General features: G+C 32.2%; 5 protein-coding genes across 8 annotated transcripts; 3 read left to right on the plus strand and 2 right to left on the minus strand.

The window, feature by feature from the left end:
- Positions 1-2,463: 2,463 nt before the first annotated feature.
- Positions 2,464-4,723, minus strand: LOC123309971 (KIF-binding protein). Its single transcript, XM_044893290.1, has 2 exons — positions 4,389-4,723; positions 2,464-4,339 (listed from the first exon to the last, which is right to left on the minus strand). The coding sequence occupies exons 1-2, from the start codon at positions 4,606-4,608 to the stop codon at positions 2,763-2,765; spliced, it is 1,797 nt and encodes a 598-aa protein (XP_044749225.1). The 5' UTR covers positions 4,609-4,723; the 3' UTR covers positions 2,464-2,762.
- Positions 4,724-7,361: 2,638 nt separating this feature from the next.
- LOC123309425 (deoxycytidylate deaminase-like) lies at positions 7,362-8,236 on the plus strand. Of its 3 annotated transcripts, none has more exons than XM_044892545.1 (4): positions 7,362-7,411; positions 7,475-7,710; positions 7,762-8,136; positions 8,201-8,236. In XM_044892545.1, the coding sequence occupies exons 1-3, from the start codon at positions 7,401-7,403 to the stop codon at positions 8,121-8,123; spliced, it is 609 nt and encodes a 202-aa protein (XP_044748480.1). In that variant the 5' UTR covers positions 7,362-7,400; the 3' UTR covers positions 8,124-8,136; positions 8,201-8,236. The 3 variants fall into 3 exon arrangements, with proteins under 3 accessions (XP_044748480.1, XP_044748481.1, XP_044748479.1); XM_044892546.1 differs by having other exon boundaries at positions 7,762-8,123; XM_044892544.1 differs by having other exon boundaries at positions 7,762-8,119.
- A 128-nt stretch (positions 8,237-8,364) lies between these two features.
- On the minus strand, positions 8,365-10,623 carry LOC123309427 (copper transport protein ATOX1). 2 transcript variants are annotated; one of them, XM_044892547.1, is made up of 4 exons: positions 10,306-10,623; positions 10,166-10,247; positions 9,911-10,012; positions 8,365-8,648 (listed from the first exon to the last, which is right to left on the minus strand). In XM_044892547.1, exons 1-4 carry the CDS (start codon positions 10,312-10,314, stop codon positions 8,569-8,571), a joined length of 273 nt encoding a protein of 90 aa, XP_044748482.1. In that variant the 5' UTR covers positions 10,315-10,623; the 3' UTR covers positions 8,365-8,568. The 2 variants fall into 2 exon arrangements, with proteins under 2 accessions (XP_044748482.1, XP_044748483.1); XM_044892548.1 differs by lacking the exon at positions 8,365-8,648 and having other exon boundaries at positions 9,027-10,012; positions 10,306-10,574.
- A 37-nt stretch (positions 10,624-10,660) lies between these two features.
- LOC123309424 (transcription initiation factor TFIID subunit 12) lies at positions 10,661-11,619 on the plus strand. Its single transcript, XM_044892543.1, has 2 exons — positions 10,661-11,157; positions 11,264-11,619. The coding sequence occupies exons 1-2, from the start codon at positions 10,747-10,749 to the stop codon at positions 11,468-11,470; spliced, it is 618 nt and encodes a 205-aa protein (XP_044748478.1). The 5' UTR covers positions 10,661-10,746; the 3' UTR covers positions 11,471-11,619.
- Positions 11,620-12,115: 496 nt separating this feature from the next.
- LOC123309372 (palmitoyltransferase ZDHHC7) lies at positions 12,116-14,968 on the plus strand. Its single transcript, XM_044892456.1, has 5 exons — positions 12,116-12,345; positions 12,394-12,545; positions 12,763-12,942; positions 13,062-13,158; positions 13,506-14,968. The coding sequence occupies exons 1-5, from the start codon at positions 12,233-12,235 to the stop codon at positions 13,765-13,767; spliced, it is 804 nt and encodes a 267-aa protein (XP_044748391.1). The 5' UTR covers positions 12,116-12,232; the 3' UTR covers positions 13,768-14,968.
- Positions 14,969-15,026: the final 58 nt, after the last annotated feature.

The following is a 15,026-nucleotide window of genomic DNA, read 5'->3' on the forward strand; positions in this document are numbered from 1 at the left end:
TACTGTGATCTATTCATATGACTGAGGTAACTAGAACCTTCTTACAAAAAAACATACTACCACGATCAATTCAAGATTCATGTCTCTTACGTATGAAACTTACGAAGAACTTTTCTAACCGCCTCAGATTGTTTGGATTCTTGTCATCTTACTCAATGAAAGAAATGCTTTTCGAACGTTGGGTGAAATTTACAGGTAACCTTTTCTGAAAAGTGCCTTTACGTACAAAATTACGATATATAGGTTAATGTCATCATTGTTTACATTTTGGGAAGATGAAGTAATTCAAGGAAAGACATACGTTCAGCCACCGAACATCAGCCTTCAAAATTTCATAGCCTACTTGACGACGAATTTTTTTGAACGCACGTTATAATTACTACCAATAGCCAAACTGCTTGAAGCAGTGCTGCTACCCCCGATTATTTCTGATTTTATATTAAATTGAATTAATATATTTTCCTAGACAAATCTCAAAAAAAAAAAAAATATACCAGAAATTTGTTAGTTTCAGTGCACTAATATTTGTTTATTATGAATCTACTTCAATATGAATCAATGAGTTTTGGGTTGGGTAAATTTTGTATTTTCATTGTTTGTTCTTAGAATCATAAAAATACATTGAACTAAAGAACTTTAGTTCAATGTAAAAATATAAAACTATTTAATGAATTCCATATACCTAGGCATAGGTTATTAAATCCTCAACAATAAATAAGTTGATCTAATATTATAATGAATATTACTTTGCATTTAAATAATTCAGAAATCAAACATAAAATTGGAAGAAAAGAAATAGACTTTTCATATAGGAATAGGAATATATATAGGATGAGAGCAAAGATATATGTGTAATATCTTTGGATGAGAGATATACATATATATCAGTTTGAAACTGGAATTTTTTGAAACAGTTCCTGTGAAAAATCTTTGGCCTCCTCAAGATTGTGATAATGAAACAAGTGTGATGATTGAATAACCCATCCTGGTAAAAATAATGTGATTCACTTTCTTTGGTGATGGATTTTCATCGACTTTCGAACATAACAATTCAATAGGTATTCTTTAATTCTGGTGGATGCGCTAGAAGTTTTTCGAATTCATTCCCGAAGAGTATCGAAAATAAAAAATAGTACAGATAAAAATTAGTTCTTGCTAAATCCATCCCAGAATCAGATTTAAGGCTAGTTCTCAGAGCTACGTAATGTATCAAAGATTATAGAGTTAGGCTAACTAACTATAATCTTTGGTAATGTAGGCGGATTCTCATATATTATCAAAAATTATAGAGTCAACTAACTCTATAATCTTTGATATATTATAAGAACAACAAAAATATGTTGATCCAAGAATTTGCTGTTAAAATATATGTACAAGACAAAGATTCACCCTGTATAAATAGGCTTCTATATAATACGTATAATTTTTTTCTATAATAACTTAATGAAGGCGAGTTTTTTTAGATTTAAAATTGCAATTTTTTGTACCTTACTTTTTAGCTTTTGAAGTTGATGATGGAATTGCTCCAAAATTAAACATCTTTTGATATAAATATTGTGGAAGATTAATGAAATCATTTTTGTTACTATTAATTATTTATTTCACTCAACAGAAAGCCTCCACATTGTTTTAAATTATCTAACAGAAAGATTTGTGAGATTATTCAGTATGTAGTGTAGCAATCTTGCAATCTATCAAGTAGATATAGATATCTTCTAGACCATCTCTACTTCTTGCTCTTTACCCTCTATCAAAGATTATAGAGCTTAACAAGCACCAAAAAATTATTACTTCTTCAACATCAACCAATGAGAAAAGCACATTTGTATATTTCAACTCCAGCCTATGAAGCTTAAAAAATATCAAATTGCCAAAACCTACCGAGTCAATATACATATTCTCACACCAGTTTCTCTTGCTCCATGACTTAGACGGGCATATTTGCCACAAGTTTTTTTGGACCTTTCATGAGTACTCTAGATATATTCGCGTGCTAGAAGCGGTATATAGAGTCAGAGACAAGTTTGCCTCTGATAGAGTATAGTACATCGAAAGCATTACTGGTGGTACTGACATGAAGAAGTCACGTCGTTTTTATAGTTTTCGAAAGATGTTTCGTTATGTTTGCGTTCATTACTTGGTAGTAGGTCTCGTGCGGTGTTTGTTTGAAATAATTCATTTTAGTCCTCCAGACTTTTAGAAAGGCATTTTTTTACTTACAACCAAGGATAAACCTACTGATTGTTGAGTTTTTCATAATGCTTCATCTTACTAATTTTTTTTTATACTAGCTGTATACCTACTGTGCCGAAAATGTTAATTGAAAAGAAAGTTATATGGGTACTAATATGTATTCACAATTCTGATTAATTTTTTACAATTATGTACCGTCTTAGGACCGATTGCTCAGTTCAGGATTAAGCCGAGATTTAAGTTCTAGATTAACCTGACAGAATTGAACGGAAATGTCGAAATTAATCTAGGATCAACTTTAATACCGAACTGAGCAACTGTGCCTCAATTTTCAGATTTTATACGTACATATTCGGTGAATTAGCTTATTCACTAGATGTTGACAAATATGTATGCTCATAAGGTAGTTATTCCACTCCCGACTGCCTCTGTCTGATATATACGCAAGTACAATGTACAGTAGCGCTAATCGCATACCAGAGGTTTACCACAGAGAATTGTGGTTGACAATTTGATTGTTATATATATATATATGTTATATTTCATGCAACATAAATTTTATCCTACAATTAATTTTTCTTATTAGCTATTTCACTCTTCAATATACAAATTTTTGCTGGAAGTAACTCCACCATTTCTTTACAAACTCCGAATTCCACCATAATTTGCTCCTTTGCATCTGGGTACTTCTCACAAAATTCTATAACTTGACGATATGCTGACAAACTAGATTCTGTATTCTCAAGTTTTTTATTCTTATCCAGAGTTATAAACTTCCCAAATAATACTCCTATGTAAAACTGTGATCTAGCATAGACCATCAAATAGTCCTTTATCTGATTGGGTTTACTCTCAAAAGATTCTAAAAATACTGTGAAGTACCTTATCCCTTTAGTAATAATATTGTTTATTTTCAAAAGAGAATTTGCTGTAGGACGAGCATTAGATTCTCTTTGTTTATCTAGCTTAATATCCAGAAGGTTTATATAAGCATTACCAACTTCATACCAGATTTTTCTACAATGGCTCAAATAGAACAGAGGATTTATTTTTGCCAATACTGTTTCCATCAAATCAATTCTTCGTTTTTGATATTTGGCTTGATTGTCAGCATTATCATCAAAAAATAGTAAATCCAGGTATAGCTGACTATGACTTAGGTTGATATCTATAAAATCAGATGCTAAATTCTCTAAAGTATAGTATTCCTGACTTTTTATCAACCAATTTTGGGCATTCAAAAACACAGCTTTGGCTTCAGACAATGTTAGGACATACCCATCTGTAACTTGCTTTTCATAATCTTGTAGATTCAAAGTCTGAAAATACAAATTGCTCAAATCATCTTTAGATACTGTGGAATCTGAATTTTCTATATCTGCTAAATCAGTTGAAGATGGTAAGTAGTTAGGTTCATCTTTTTCTGTTTCAGCAAGTAACCTTTCCTTTGATTTAGAAAGTAAAATAGAACCATATTGGGCCCAACAACGAGCAACATCTGCACTCCTATGTTGAAATTCTTCCATTTTATATTCATACATCTCATCATGAACTTCAATTTTATCCAGCTCTTTCTTATACATATCGAGAATGTAGGAAGCAGCACTCAAATGATGTCTTGCTTGTTTAAAACCCTTTTGCTCAGCAAAAAACTGTGATAAAGTTGCCGCATTTAAAGACCAATCAATGAACTCAAATTCATTATAGACAAGTTGTCTCTTTAAAGTTATATGGCAATAAACTGCACTCTTAAGTGCATCCCTCAAACTGCCATATATTTGTGCAAGGTAATAATAAGTAGCTGTACATATTTTTTCAAATCTTTTCCATGACTCTTCTGATTCAACACATTCAGATTCGAGTTCGAAAAAATCATCCAAACACTTTGGAGGTTCCAACTCATTTTTGTTTTTTTCATATAATTCCATTGATTTTGAGAGATATACTTTACCCTTCTCAGGTTCATTTTTGAACCACAATATACCAAACTGATTGTAAGCATTCAAAGTAATACTTATATATTCATGCTCTTCCTTGAAATCATTGATTACTTCAAGGCACTTACTAAGATGCTTTTCTGCAGTTAAGGAATCCTCAATTTCTATATATATGGTACCAAGAAAGATATGTACCGTACCAAGCATAGCTGAAATAAATTTTGTTCATACGGTTCTTTTATTAACATATGTACTTACCAAGTAATTTTTTACGTTCTGAATTGTCCAGTTCTTGATTCTTCAATAAACTCTCAATAGATGCTTTCATTGAAAGTAAAATTTCCTTCGCAGCATATTTAGAGAGGAATGGTTCATTAGGTGGATCATTTTTTGATTCATCTTTTATTAGCTTCACTACTTTATGATACTTTTCTTTCAAATCATTAAGACTCTCTTTGGTATCAGAAGTTATAGTCATTTTTCAGTCAAGATTACCTTCCTTAAATGAAATAATAATTATGGTAAATATACTTTCCAGTTTTTAATGTTTTGATATCAGAAAAATATACATCAGAGATGTCTCTACCTGTAACCTACCCGGTTATTTGTGTTCTGTGGTCCATAAAGTAAGTCATCGGTGTGTTCTGTGCTGTGGTCTTATCACAGAGACATCTCTATGTCTTATCACTCTAATCCACAGAACATAGAGAAAGGGGTGTCTCTGCCACAGAATTATGGATACCTGAGAACTAAAGTTCAACTTTCAACTTTAGTTCAATGCCTGAGGCATAGACCGCAGAACCTATGGAGAGTAGAGAGAAGGAGAACGATCGACGTACTAAAAATGTGTCCCCGAAAACAGGAAACGTAGGATAGGTGTCGCTGCGATTACAGCGGGTGTCGATAAAGGTTGGGGATTCAAGCGTCAATTTGAAATGAACAGCCTTTATTTTATTTAAGGTTATGTGTCATCGTGGTTTTTCTGATGATTTTTCAAATACCTTTCTTCAAATCTATATTGAATATGAGTTCTCTGAATTATATGCAATAAAATGCAAGTCGAAATCAATGAAATACAAAAGAAATCACTGATCAAAAAAATTGTACCTACTTTTGTTTATCATTGTTTATTGAAAGCAGCTATGTTAGTTGGTTTACCGTAATCGTCAAAATTATATAAATCCGAAGTGAGGCGTAGTACACATCAAGACAACAAAAGGTAACAGTCTCAGATTTATCACTTAGGTATTGGAGTAGATTCTGTTGCCAATACTCAGCTGAGAACGATATAAACCATATATTATGTTATGCCAACAAAATTCTTCAAGAATATTCTCTTCTGAACAATGTAGTTTTATTGGTTAGATATTCTTAGTCAGAAGAGTCAACTTCTCACGAGGGATGACAATTTCGATTTCGTTTATAATGAATCCATCATCTTTTTGATATCTTCATCGCAAAAGTGCTCTTGACACACAAATTGATTCGGAGTCGATTCTTGAGATAAGGTTTTTTTCAATTTTCTCTCAAAAATGCTCTCGGAAATTTTATCTCTTCTCCTTTTCTTTCCGATGCCAAAACACTCTTATACTAGAGCACGTTTCAACATTTCACCATGGTCATATGTTGTTCTCTTATCAAAAATCGAAAATAATAATATTCCTATCATCCGTCACCAGGGAAACAGTTCACTCAGCTAACTACAATTTATTTGAATCAAAATTTCGCACTCTCGTGATGGCCAGCGCGCCTGTTGGCAAAAGCATGAACTACCATATTGGTACATATTTTAGGGGACAAAAAATCTGTGGTCTCAAAGCAGCGATCGTTCTCCTCTATGTCGTTCTCCTTCTCTCTACTCTCCATAGCACATAGACATAGAGTCTCTATGTCTATGCCATAGCAGAACCTATGGAGAGTAGAGAGAAGGAGAACGATCGCCGTACTAAAAATGTGTCTCCAAAAACGGGGAAAATAGGTGTCGCTGCGATTACAACGGGTATCGATAAGGAGTGGGGATTCAAGCGTCAATTTGAAATGAACAGCCTTTATTTTAGCTGTATTCGGGTTCGGCTTTTGGACGGTCCGAGGATGGTTCTAGAACTGCGCAGAGGATTTAATACTAGGGCGCAAGAGTTTTGCGCAGTCCTAGAACAATTCTCGGACTGTCAGAAAGCCGAACCCGAATACGACTTTTATTTAAGGTTATGTGTCATCGTGGTTTTTCTGATGATTTTTCAAATACCTTTCTTCAAATCTATATTGAATATGAGTTCTCTGAATTATATGCAATAAAATGCAAGTCGAAATCAATGAAATTCAAAAGAAATCACTGATCAAAAAAATTGTACCTACTTTTGTTTATCATTGTTTATTGAAAGCAGCTATGTTAGTTGGTTTACTAATCTTCAAAATTATATAAATCCGTAGTGAGGAGCAGTACACATCAAGACAACAAAAGGTAGCAGTCTCAGATTTATCACTTAGGTATTAGAGTAGATTCTTTTGCCAATACTCAGCTGAGAACCGATATAAACCATATATTATGTTATGCCAACAAAATTCTTCAAGAATATTTACTTCTGAACCATGTAGTTTTATTGGTTAAATATTCTAATTCAGAAGAGTCAACTTCTCACGAGGGATGACAATTTCGATTTCGTTTATAATGAATCCATCATCTTTTTGATATCTTCATCGCAAAAGTGCTCTTGACACACAAATTGATTGGGAGTTCTTGAGATAAGGTTTTTTCCAATTTTCTCTCAAAAATGCTCTCGGAAATTTTATCTCTTCTCCTTTTCTTTCCGATGCCAAAACACTCTTATACTAGCGCACGCTTCAACATTTCACCATGGTCATATGTTGTTCTCTTATCAAAAATCGACAATAATAATATTCCTATCATCTGTCACCAGGGAAACAGTTCACTCAGCCAACGAGCCAACTACAATTTGATTTGTGTAAACAAAATTTTGCACTCTCGTGATGGCCAGCGCGCCTGTTGGCAAAAGCATGAACTACTACTATTGGTACATATTTTAGGGGACAAAAAATCTGTGGTCTCAAAGCAGCGATCGTTCTCCTTCTCTCTACTCTCCATAGCAGAACCCGAAAATAAATAGACCCATTGAACTCTATGGGTTCAATGAATAGACCATAGAAATCATTATATACAGGCTGTTTTAAAAGATAGGACAGGTTAGAGTCTATAACCTTTCTAAGTTTCTAATCTTTTTTTTAGACAATTTCAGTTTCAAATCCAACAAGATGAACCCTGAGTAAGTGGTAAAACTAGGAAATTAGAATTGATCAATGAAACCAATATTTAATTTTATTTCTAGTAACATGAATTTAAAACGAAGAAACTACATCAATTGGCATGACTATTTTATGGCAACCGCATTTTTAGCAGCAAAAAGAAGCAAGGATCCTTGTTCACAGGTGGGTGCTTGTATTGTTAACGAAGATAAGAAAATCGTGGGAATCGGTTATAATGGAATGCCTCTTGGTTGTAGTGACGATGAGTTTCCATGGTCGAAAGAATCAGAAAATGTATTGGATAACAAATATTACTATGGTAATAACATGTCTTAAAGTGTATTCCACCTCTATAATTATCAATTTTCAGTATGTCATGCAGAAGTGAATGCAGTGCTTAATAAGAACAGTGCAGATGTTAAGAACTGTTCTATCTATGTAGGATTATTTCCCTGCAATGAATGTGCAAAAGTAATTATTCAAGCAGGTATTAAGGAAGTCATTTATTTGTCAGATAAGCATTGCCATAAAGCAAGTACCATTGCTTCAAAAAAAATGTTAGATGCTGCAAAAGTTAAATACTGGCAATATGTTCCGGAACATAGCAAAATTGTAATAGATTTTAATGAAATTGATTGGAATAATATGAACCAACTGCCAAAGACTCCAAAAAAAAAGGATGACGAGATGGAGGATGACCTTGTTGGACCTATTGGTGATGTTAAACTGTAGGTAAATGTATGGAGTTAAGTACAATAAGATTTGAATATAAAGACGTTATCTTACGAAAGGTTATTCTTCATTTCTAGGTCATAACATCAAATCCTTAGAAAGCACCCCAAATAGTAAAATATAACTATTATACTATGTGTATAGGGTTGTGCAAACCATGCGATTTGCGATGTTTATAGTGCTTTCTCTTATATTTGACTAGACTATAGTCTAGGCTCATTTCAATATGTTATGTACCCAGTCAAATCAAATCTTAGTGGTATTCTATTTTAATGGGGCATTAAATCTTAACGGATGTCCTGCAACTGGGCTTACGAGTCCTAAATTACTAAAGGAATCTCATAAATTGAACCCTAAGAATATTCTTATCTCTTACATATACGCTCAAGCAAATCATAGTATTTTGGAACTAAATACCATCTTGGTTATTGGTTCATGTAGATATTTATACAAATCTATCCAGTTTTTGGGGGAAAAGTAGTTGTCTCTCTCCATGACAACCATTTTGGAACTTCAATGCAAGGTCTATAATAAAATTATTTATTATGAAGTAAATTATTATAATTATGTTTATGAATACCAAATCAGAGATTTTACTCAAATAATACAACAATATTGATTGTGAAAATAATGATATTTGCATTGTACAAAATAATAAAGTATTTTGTTATTTGAATTCATAGAAGAAAACATATTCATTCTCCAGCAGAATGCAAAATTTCATTAGGAGGGAGGTAAAATGAGTAGATAGAGGAAAGAGAAGACACCCCATTGCACATCTAAGAAGGAGAACTTTTTTTTTACCAACATAATCTAAAAACAATGAAGAGGGTGTAAAAAAATGGCAACAAGAGACAGATCCTAGAACCTGTTCCTTGATCCAGATCTCAATATAAGCAGAGGAAGAATGTCAAGGGGGTACCAAACGTATCCTCGTAAATCTTAAAACGAAGGAAACACTATTGCACCAAACACAAATACGATAATGAACATTAAAATATTGGGGTAAATGTAATTTACATCTACTCCATTTCTGTTTAAAACAGAAATGGAGTAGATGTAAACATGAATATAGAGATGTTGAGCACAATTTTTTTTTACGTTATGTTCTCCTTCCTCTATCTTTGGTTATGTGTTCATGGAGCAGGATGGGTATATCTCAATTTTTTAAATAAATACAAGGAATTGATGGAATGAAAAGTAAACATGTTGTCTGGAGTGGGATAGTTTACTCAGACATTGTTGTCACATCAATTTTCAATGTGAAAAGATAGGAAAGTACATATTTTTATGCATGTTATGCAACTGCTTTTTAATGTCGTGTTAGATAGATATGGATTAAATATCATGCATTTGTAGCACTGCAACCATTCCTTGTATTTATTACTAAAGGTGTTTTTGGTTTTTACAAACATAACAAAGCCAATCCAGCCCTATCAGAATAGAATTGGAATATGCATCACTGCAGTGTTTTAAATGATGAATGATGAAAATATTGTATCAAAATAATTGAACAAGTGCCTTCAATGTTATTGATAAATAGACAAATATATGATCAATTGAAAATTTGAGCTAATACGATGCATAATTTGAAGAGCACAGACTGAATTAATGTTAGATCAATTTTGAGGTATGTATATTATCAAATACTCAACAACTATATACTTTGAATAGATGCATTCTGAAGAATCAATCAACTAATGATGAAATTTTCATGATGGGGAGCTGCTCAGAAAAGTTAACATGGTTGAATTAGTTATGAGATGATAAATATTTCACTTCTTTACCAGTCTTCTTTATAGTTTCAAGAATTTCTTCAGAGGATAATGATGTTTTCACTTCAACTTTCTGTTCAGGTAGGCTAATAGTGAAATCTTGTACTCCTTTATCTGGTAAGAAATCAATCTTTTCATTAATGATTGAACACCACCATTTAGTATTAAAATCAATGTAGATTGCAAACAAACAAAAAAATTTTAGTTTTTATACAAGTGGTTTAGAAAATGTTTTGCTGGAATATGTACGAAAAATTTCATATTCACCTCTAAGCTTTCCCAAAACTCGTTCCACAGCTCCAGAACAGCCTTCGCATGTCATTTTCACATTATATTCATGAACTTGGATCTTGAAAAATTGGGCGGTAATAATAATCATGCATTGTCTATAATCATTTTCCACTTACCGCAGCCATTTCAAATGAACAAATTAGGATTAAAGATGTTTTAATTTGACGTGTAATACAAAAAAAGAACTTAATATAAGTGGATTTTCAAATAAATAAAATATGATAAATAACCAATCAGTCTCCTCTTTGGTTGGAGTCTGGTTGGAGACGTGTACCAATCATCATAGATTAGAGATAAAAAATCTTTCTCCCTTCTCCCTAATGTTTGATAGAAATGTGAAATATCCTTTTCACTCATTCATGTTAATAAGGGAAGTAATAAATTGTGTAGACTTCATTTTCACACTGTTTTTAATTTAACGCTTTTTCCGTCCTAATTTTCTGAATAATTTCTATTCTATATATTCTGTGGCGAGATATTTCTATGCGTCATACTTCAACCTAACTTTAGCTCAAACTAGTTGTTGTTTTTTATTTGAATGCTATTAAAACAAAACCATGTCTGTTCCAGTACAAAATATTCAAGGTAATATGATTCAATCTCAGAATATCGTAATTAACCAGGTTCCTTTAACACATACAATGATAACGAATGTGAATCCAAGTAATGGAATACCTATAGCATCAGCGATAGCTCAGTCTGTAGACCATCATCAATCTGATTTGAAACAAACAATGATTGTTGAAGCGATGCCCATTCACAATTCAAATATCGTTCAGAGTGGAGGAATAAGTTCTTTATCTCATGTTAAACCGTCTCAAAGTGGATCGTCAACAAATGTAGAGAATGCTCCTATTGTATCAAAACAGAGATTGCAAGACATTATAAGAGACACAGACCCCACATTGAATTTAGAAGATGAAGTTGAGGAAATAATCCTGAATTATGTGGATGAGTTTATAGATAAGGTAAAATAGAAAAATTAATTTATAATAAGATACTTATTTTGCATTCTGAAATGAATGTTTAATTCATATATGTAGGTATGTATTCTAATAGTAATTGAAATTCTAGGTTCTTAATGGTGCTGCACTCATTGCAAAAAACAGACATGTATCAACAATAGAAGTAAAAGATGTACAACAATATCTCACAAGAAATTATGATATGTGGACCCCTGGGTTTGGAACGGATGAACTCAAAACTCTTAAGAGAAGTTTCACCACTGAATCTCACAAGCAACGTTTAGCATTAATCAAAAAAACTCTGAAAAAGTACTGAGAACTAAAGAGAAAGGAGAACATTTGTTTATGATTCAATGTTATAAGATTATTATGATTTCTTCTGTTCAATATATAAATTATTTATTTTCCAAATGTTGTAGATATTTGAGTGAATATTTATTTGGTGACTCAATAAATTTTGTATATGTAATTTACAAATGCATCATTCAGGTGGAGTAATATGGAATTTTTTGGAAATATAAAGTCAATGTAATATAGTCATAATATATCACGTCCTTAATTAGTAGATATAAGGATTTCATGGGAACAAGGACAAATCAAAGTGTTAAAACATTTTGAATATAAGCAAGCTGAGCTGAAACAGTAAATACTTTTTAATGAGTTCCAATTCATTGCTGAGCTCACAGGAGCATATTATTAGCCACCTTGCATTTTGGAAAATGTCGAAAAATCCATTTTTGGAAAATGCAGAATCCGTAAAAAAAAATTGGGTTTTGTATCTGTGTGTGTAGTACATTGTTCTGAGCTTGGTATTTTTGATTGTGTTCTGTGATTGAAACTTAAATCAACGCTTTGGTTCTGTGATGAACAGAAAACAAATTTCTATGCTCAACAATTATCAACACAGAAACTACATATTAGTGTTCTGTGCTTCAAACCATAGACAGAGACTTGTCCATAAAAATATATTATTAGGTCTATGGTCTATGCTTCAAACAAAACCGAAACAATTACAATTATGATTTGTGATAAACAAAAAGAATATTAAACAGTTTTTGAATTACTGCCTTTTCAAGAAATGTTCGTAAAAGACCCCTGTGGTATTGCTTGTATTATCGTAACTTACTCGGCCATATTTTATGCAGATTATGTAGTCGTAAAATGGATAATATTACAAACGATGATTAATAGGTAGCTAATAAAAGTATAAATTCAACAGTGTAATTATGTATATTCTAGTCTTTGGGGAGCATTCAACCTTCTCACATTCAATGCTATTATATTCCTCCTATGTATGTCCCACATAAGGGCAGTATTGACTGATCCAGGAACCATCCCTCTACCGGAAAATAGAATGGACTTTTCAGATATACATTCAAACACTGACTTAGGTAAATTATGTTGAGTATGTTTGACTATTGCTGATTGGGGAAATTATTAAGTTTTGCATCTTAATAATGACGAGAGTTGAATGTAGGTCAACATTTGATTTTATTAAAAGTGATCCTTTTTACCTAATGTATTTGTTCTTTGTGACTTACAATCTATAAACGCATTACAAATTGGATCTTGGTTTGTGGACTGCCCTTTTATTTGAAACGTTTACAGGATGTGATTTAGTAAATTGGACAATCTGTACAAGGTGCGAAACATACAGACCTCCTAGAGCTCATCATTGTAGAATATGCAAAAGATGTATTTTGAGAATGGATCATCATTGTCCTTGGATCAATAATTGTGTTGGAGAAAGAAATCAGAAATTTTTCCTTCAATTTCTGATATATGTCGGTATGTGTGGATCTTTGTTCACATGATGAATTCTGAAGGAAATATTCCTGTGTGAATGCATACAATCAAAATTTATTTTGGTTGAATCAAGATTTGATGAAATTTCCTCTATATTTTAGGAGCTCTTGCTGGATACTCAGTTATTCTTGTTGTTTCCTCTTGGTTAGGTGAATGTTCTACATGTAGTGACGACATTATCATCAAGCAATCTCGAATGTGAGTGTTTAGAAATTATTACTTACCATGTATCGCTGTTTTGGCTTAATTCCGTATTTTGAAGTCGATGATATAATAGTCAAACAATAGCCAACTCCTATTATCCACCTAAATAGCAAACATGCATCCAAAGAAATTCATTATCAAGAGCGTTATGGAATTCAGGAGGTTGATATTTTGTGCTGTAATGTAATATGTAATGCTTAGCTTCTTCTAGCATTTTGAGGATATATTTCAAATTTGTAGTAGTGTCGTTGGTATGTTTGCATGTTTTCACTCTTTGGATTGTAGGGTGATATAAGCTCTTCTATGTTTGAATAGGTTTCATGGACATTTATAATTTTCAGAATGCATTCTGTAATTCTCATGCTTGAGAGTACCCTATTTGGAATGTTCGTGATGGCAATTTTCATTGATCAGATGCAAGCTATCTTAGGAGATGAAACAGCAGTGGAACAAATAACCCATCAAGGTCCTTACCGGCCCTACAAATCAATGATGGCGCTCATGACAGAAGTTTGCGGAAATGACCATCCACTGCTTTGGCTTTTTCCATGTTCCTCTGTGCGTGGAAGATATGAAGAGAACCTGTTGAACTATGAGGTGTAAATATTTCCTGTTTTTTTTTTTTTTTTGAGAAGGAAAATCGAACAGGAGTTGCATAAAAAAAAAGGAATTTTTGCTTGTTAGCATAAATTTCAATTTTGAAGTGAGTAAGTATTATTGAGTGACTTACGTAATTTTACAATCAAAAGTTGAGATTAGGAAATCTCATTGAAAATATTATTTTTCTCTGATGTAGAAGAACTATTCTCATAATTGATGTGTAAAACTTCTTTTGATGTAGGATCCATGTATTCATTTAAATTTATTCTCCTATATTCAGGTAAGAAAGTAAATTCTGAACGATTTTTTTTTTGTCAGGGATCAGGTGCAATATATATTTAACTGAGATTTTGGAAAAGCAGTAAAAAGTATTTTTTTTATATTGTTTTTATATGTATTATTAGCAAATGAAAATCTTGACCAAGAAAAACATATACAACATTCTTTCAAATAGCAGATGTGTGATAATGAGGAAATAAAAATAGTTGAATTGAAATATATATTATGATATAACGAAGAGATAATACCGATAAACATTCCATTCACAGATACTGCAGGGGACCAATATTTCGACTGTATAAATTTTAAAAGCATGTCAAAAGCATTGGATGTTCTGAGCGCTCAGAATTTTAAGACGCTCATCAGTTCTAAAAAATGCATTTTGTGATGGAGAAAATGGATTTTATAAAAAAATTTGCTATTTATATTCTGTTTGAATGAAGCTTCCGTATCAATGAATTACTGAAAAAAACTAATTTCCACTGAAATAAGAGCAGCTTGCTGAATTCAGCACTGAAAGTTAAAATATTCAGAAATCACATGCGCGGGCGTTATAAATATTAAATTTTAATACTGAATTTAGCATAGTGGCAAGCGGCTCTTAGTCTCATTGTAGTCATGAGAGTAAGTGTAAACTGTTGAACATTCGGTATTCGATCAATATCCCGCACCACTATTTTGATTCACATAAATGAGATTTAGGAAAAAAATTTTTGTTTCTGACATGACATCTGTATGCCTATTGTCACTTCACTAATCTTTTGAGGAAGAAAAACTTGAATTAGGATTAGTTCTTTTTATTTGTAAATATATTTGTACATTTAATTTATTGTATCGTTATTCTCAATATTAAGTGTGAACTTTGCAGCTTTTCCAAAATATAATGCCAAAAATGATATTATTGTAAATAAAAACTTCAACTTGATCATATTTTTTTTTAACTCACCTCCATATGTATTATAGATCAAAGTTGTGTGCAGAAG

Source organism: Coccinella septempunctata, chromosome 3, assembly GCF_907165205.1.
Source record: "Coccinella septempunctata chromosome 3, icCocSept1.1, whole genome shotgun sequence".
In the NCBI taxonomy this organism is placed as follows: domain Eukaryota; kingdom Metazoa; phylum Arthropoda; class Insecta; order Coleoptera; family Coccinellidae; genus Coccinella; species Coccinella septempunctata.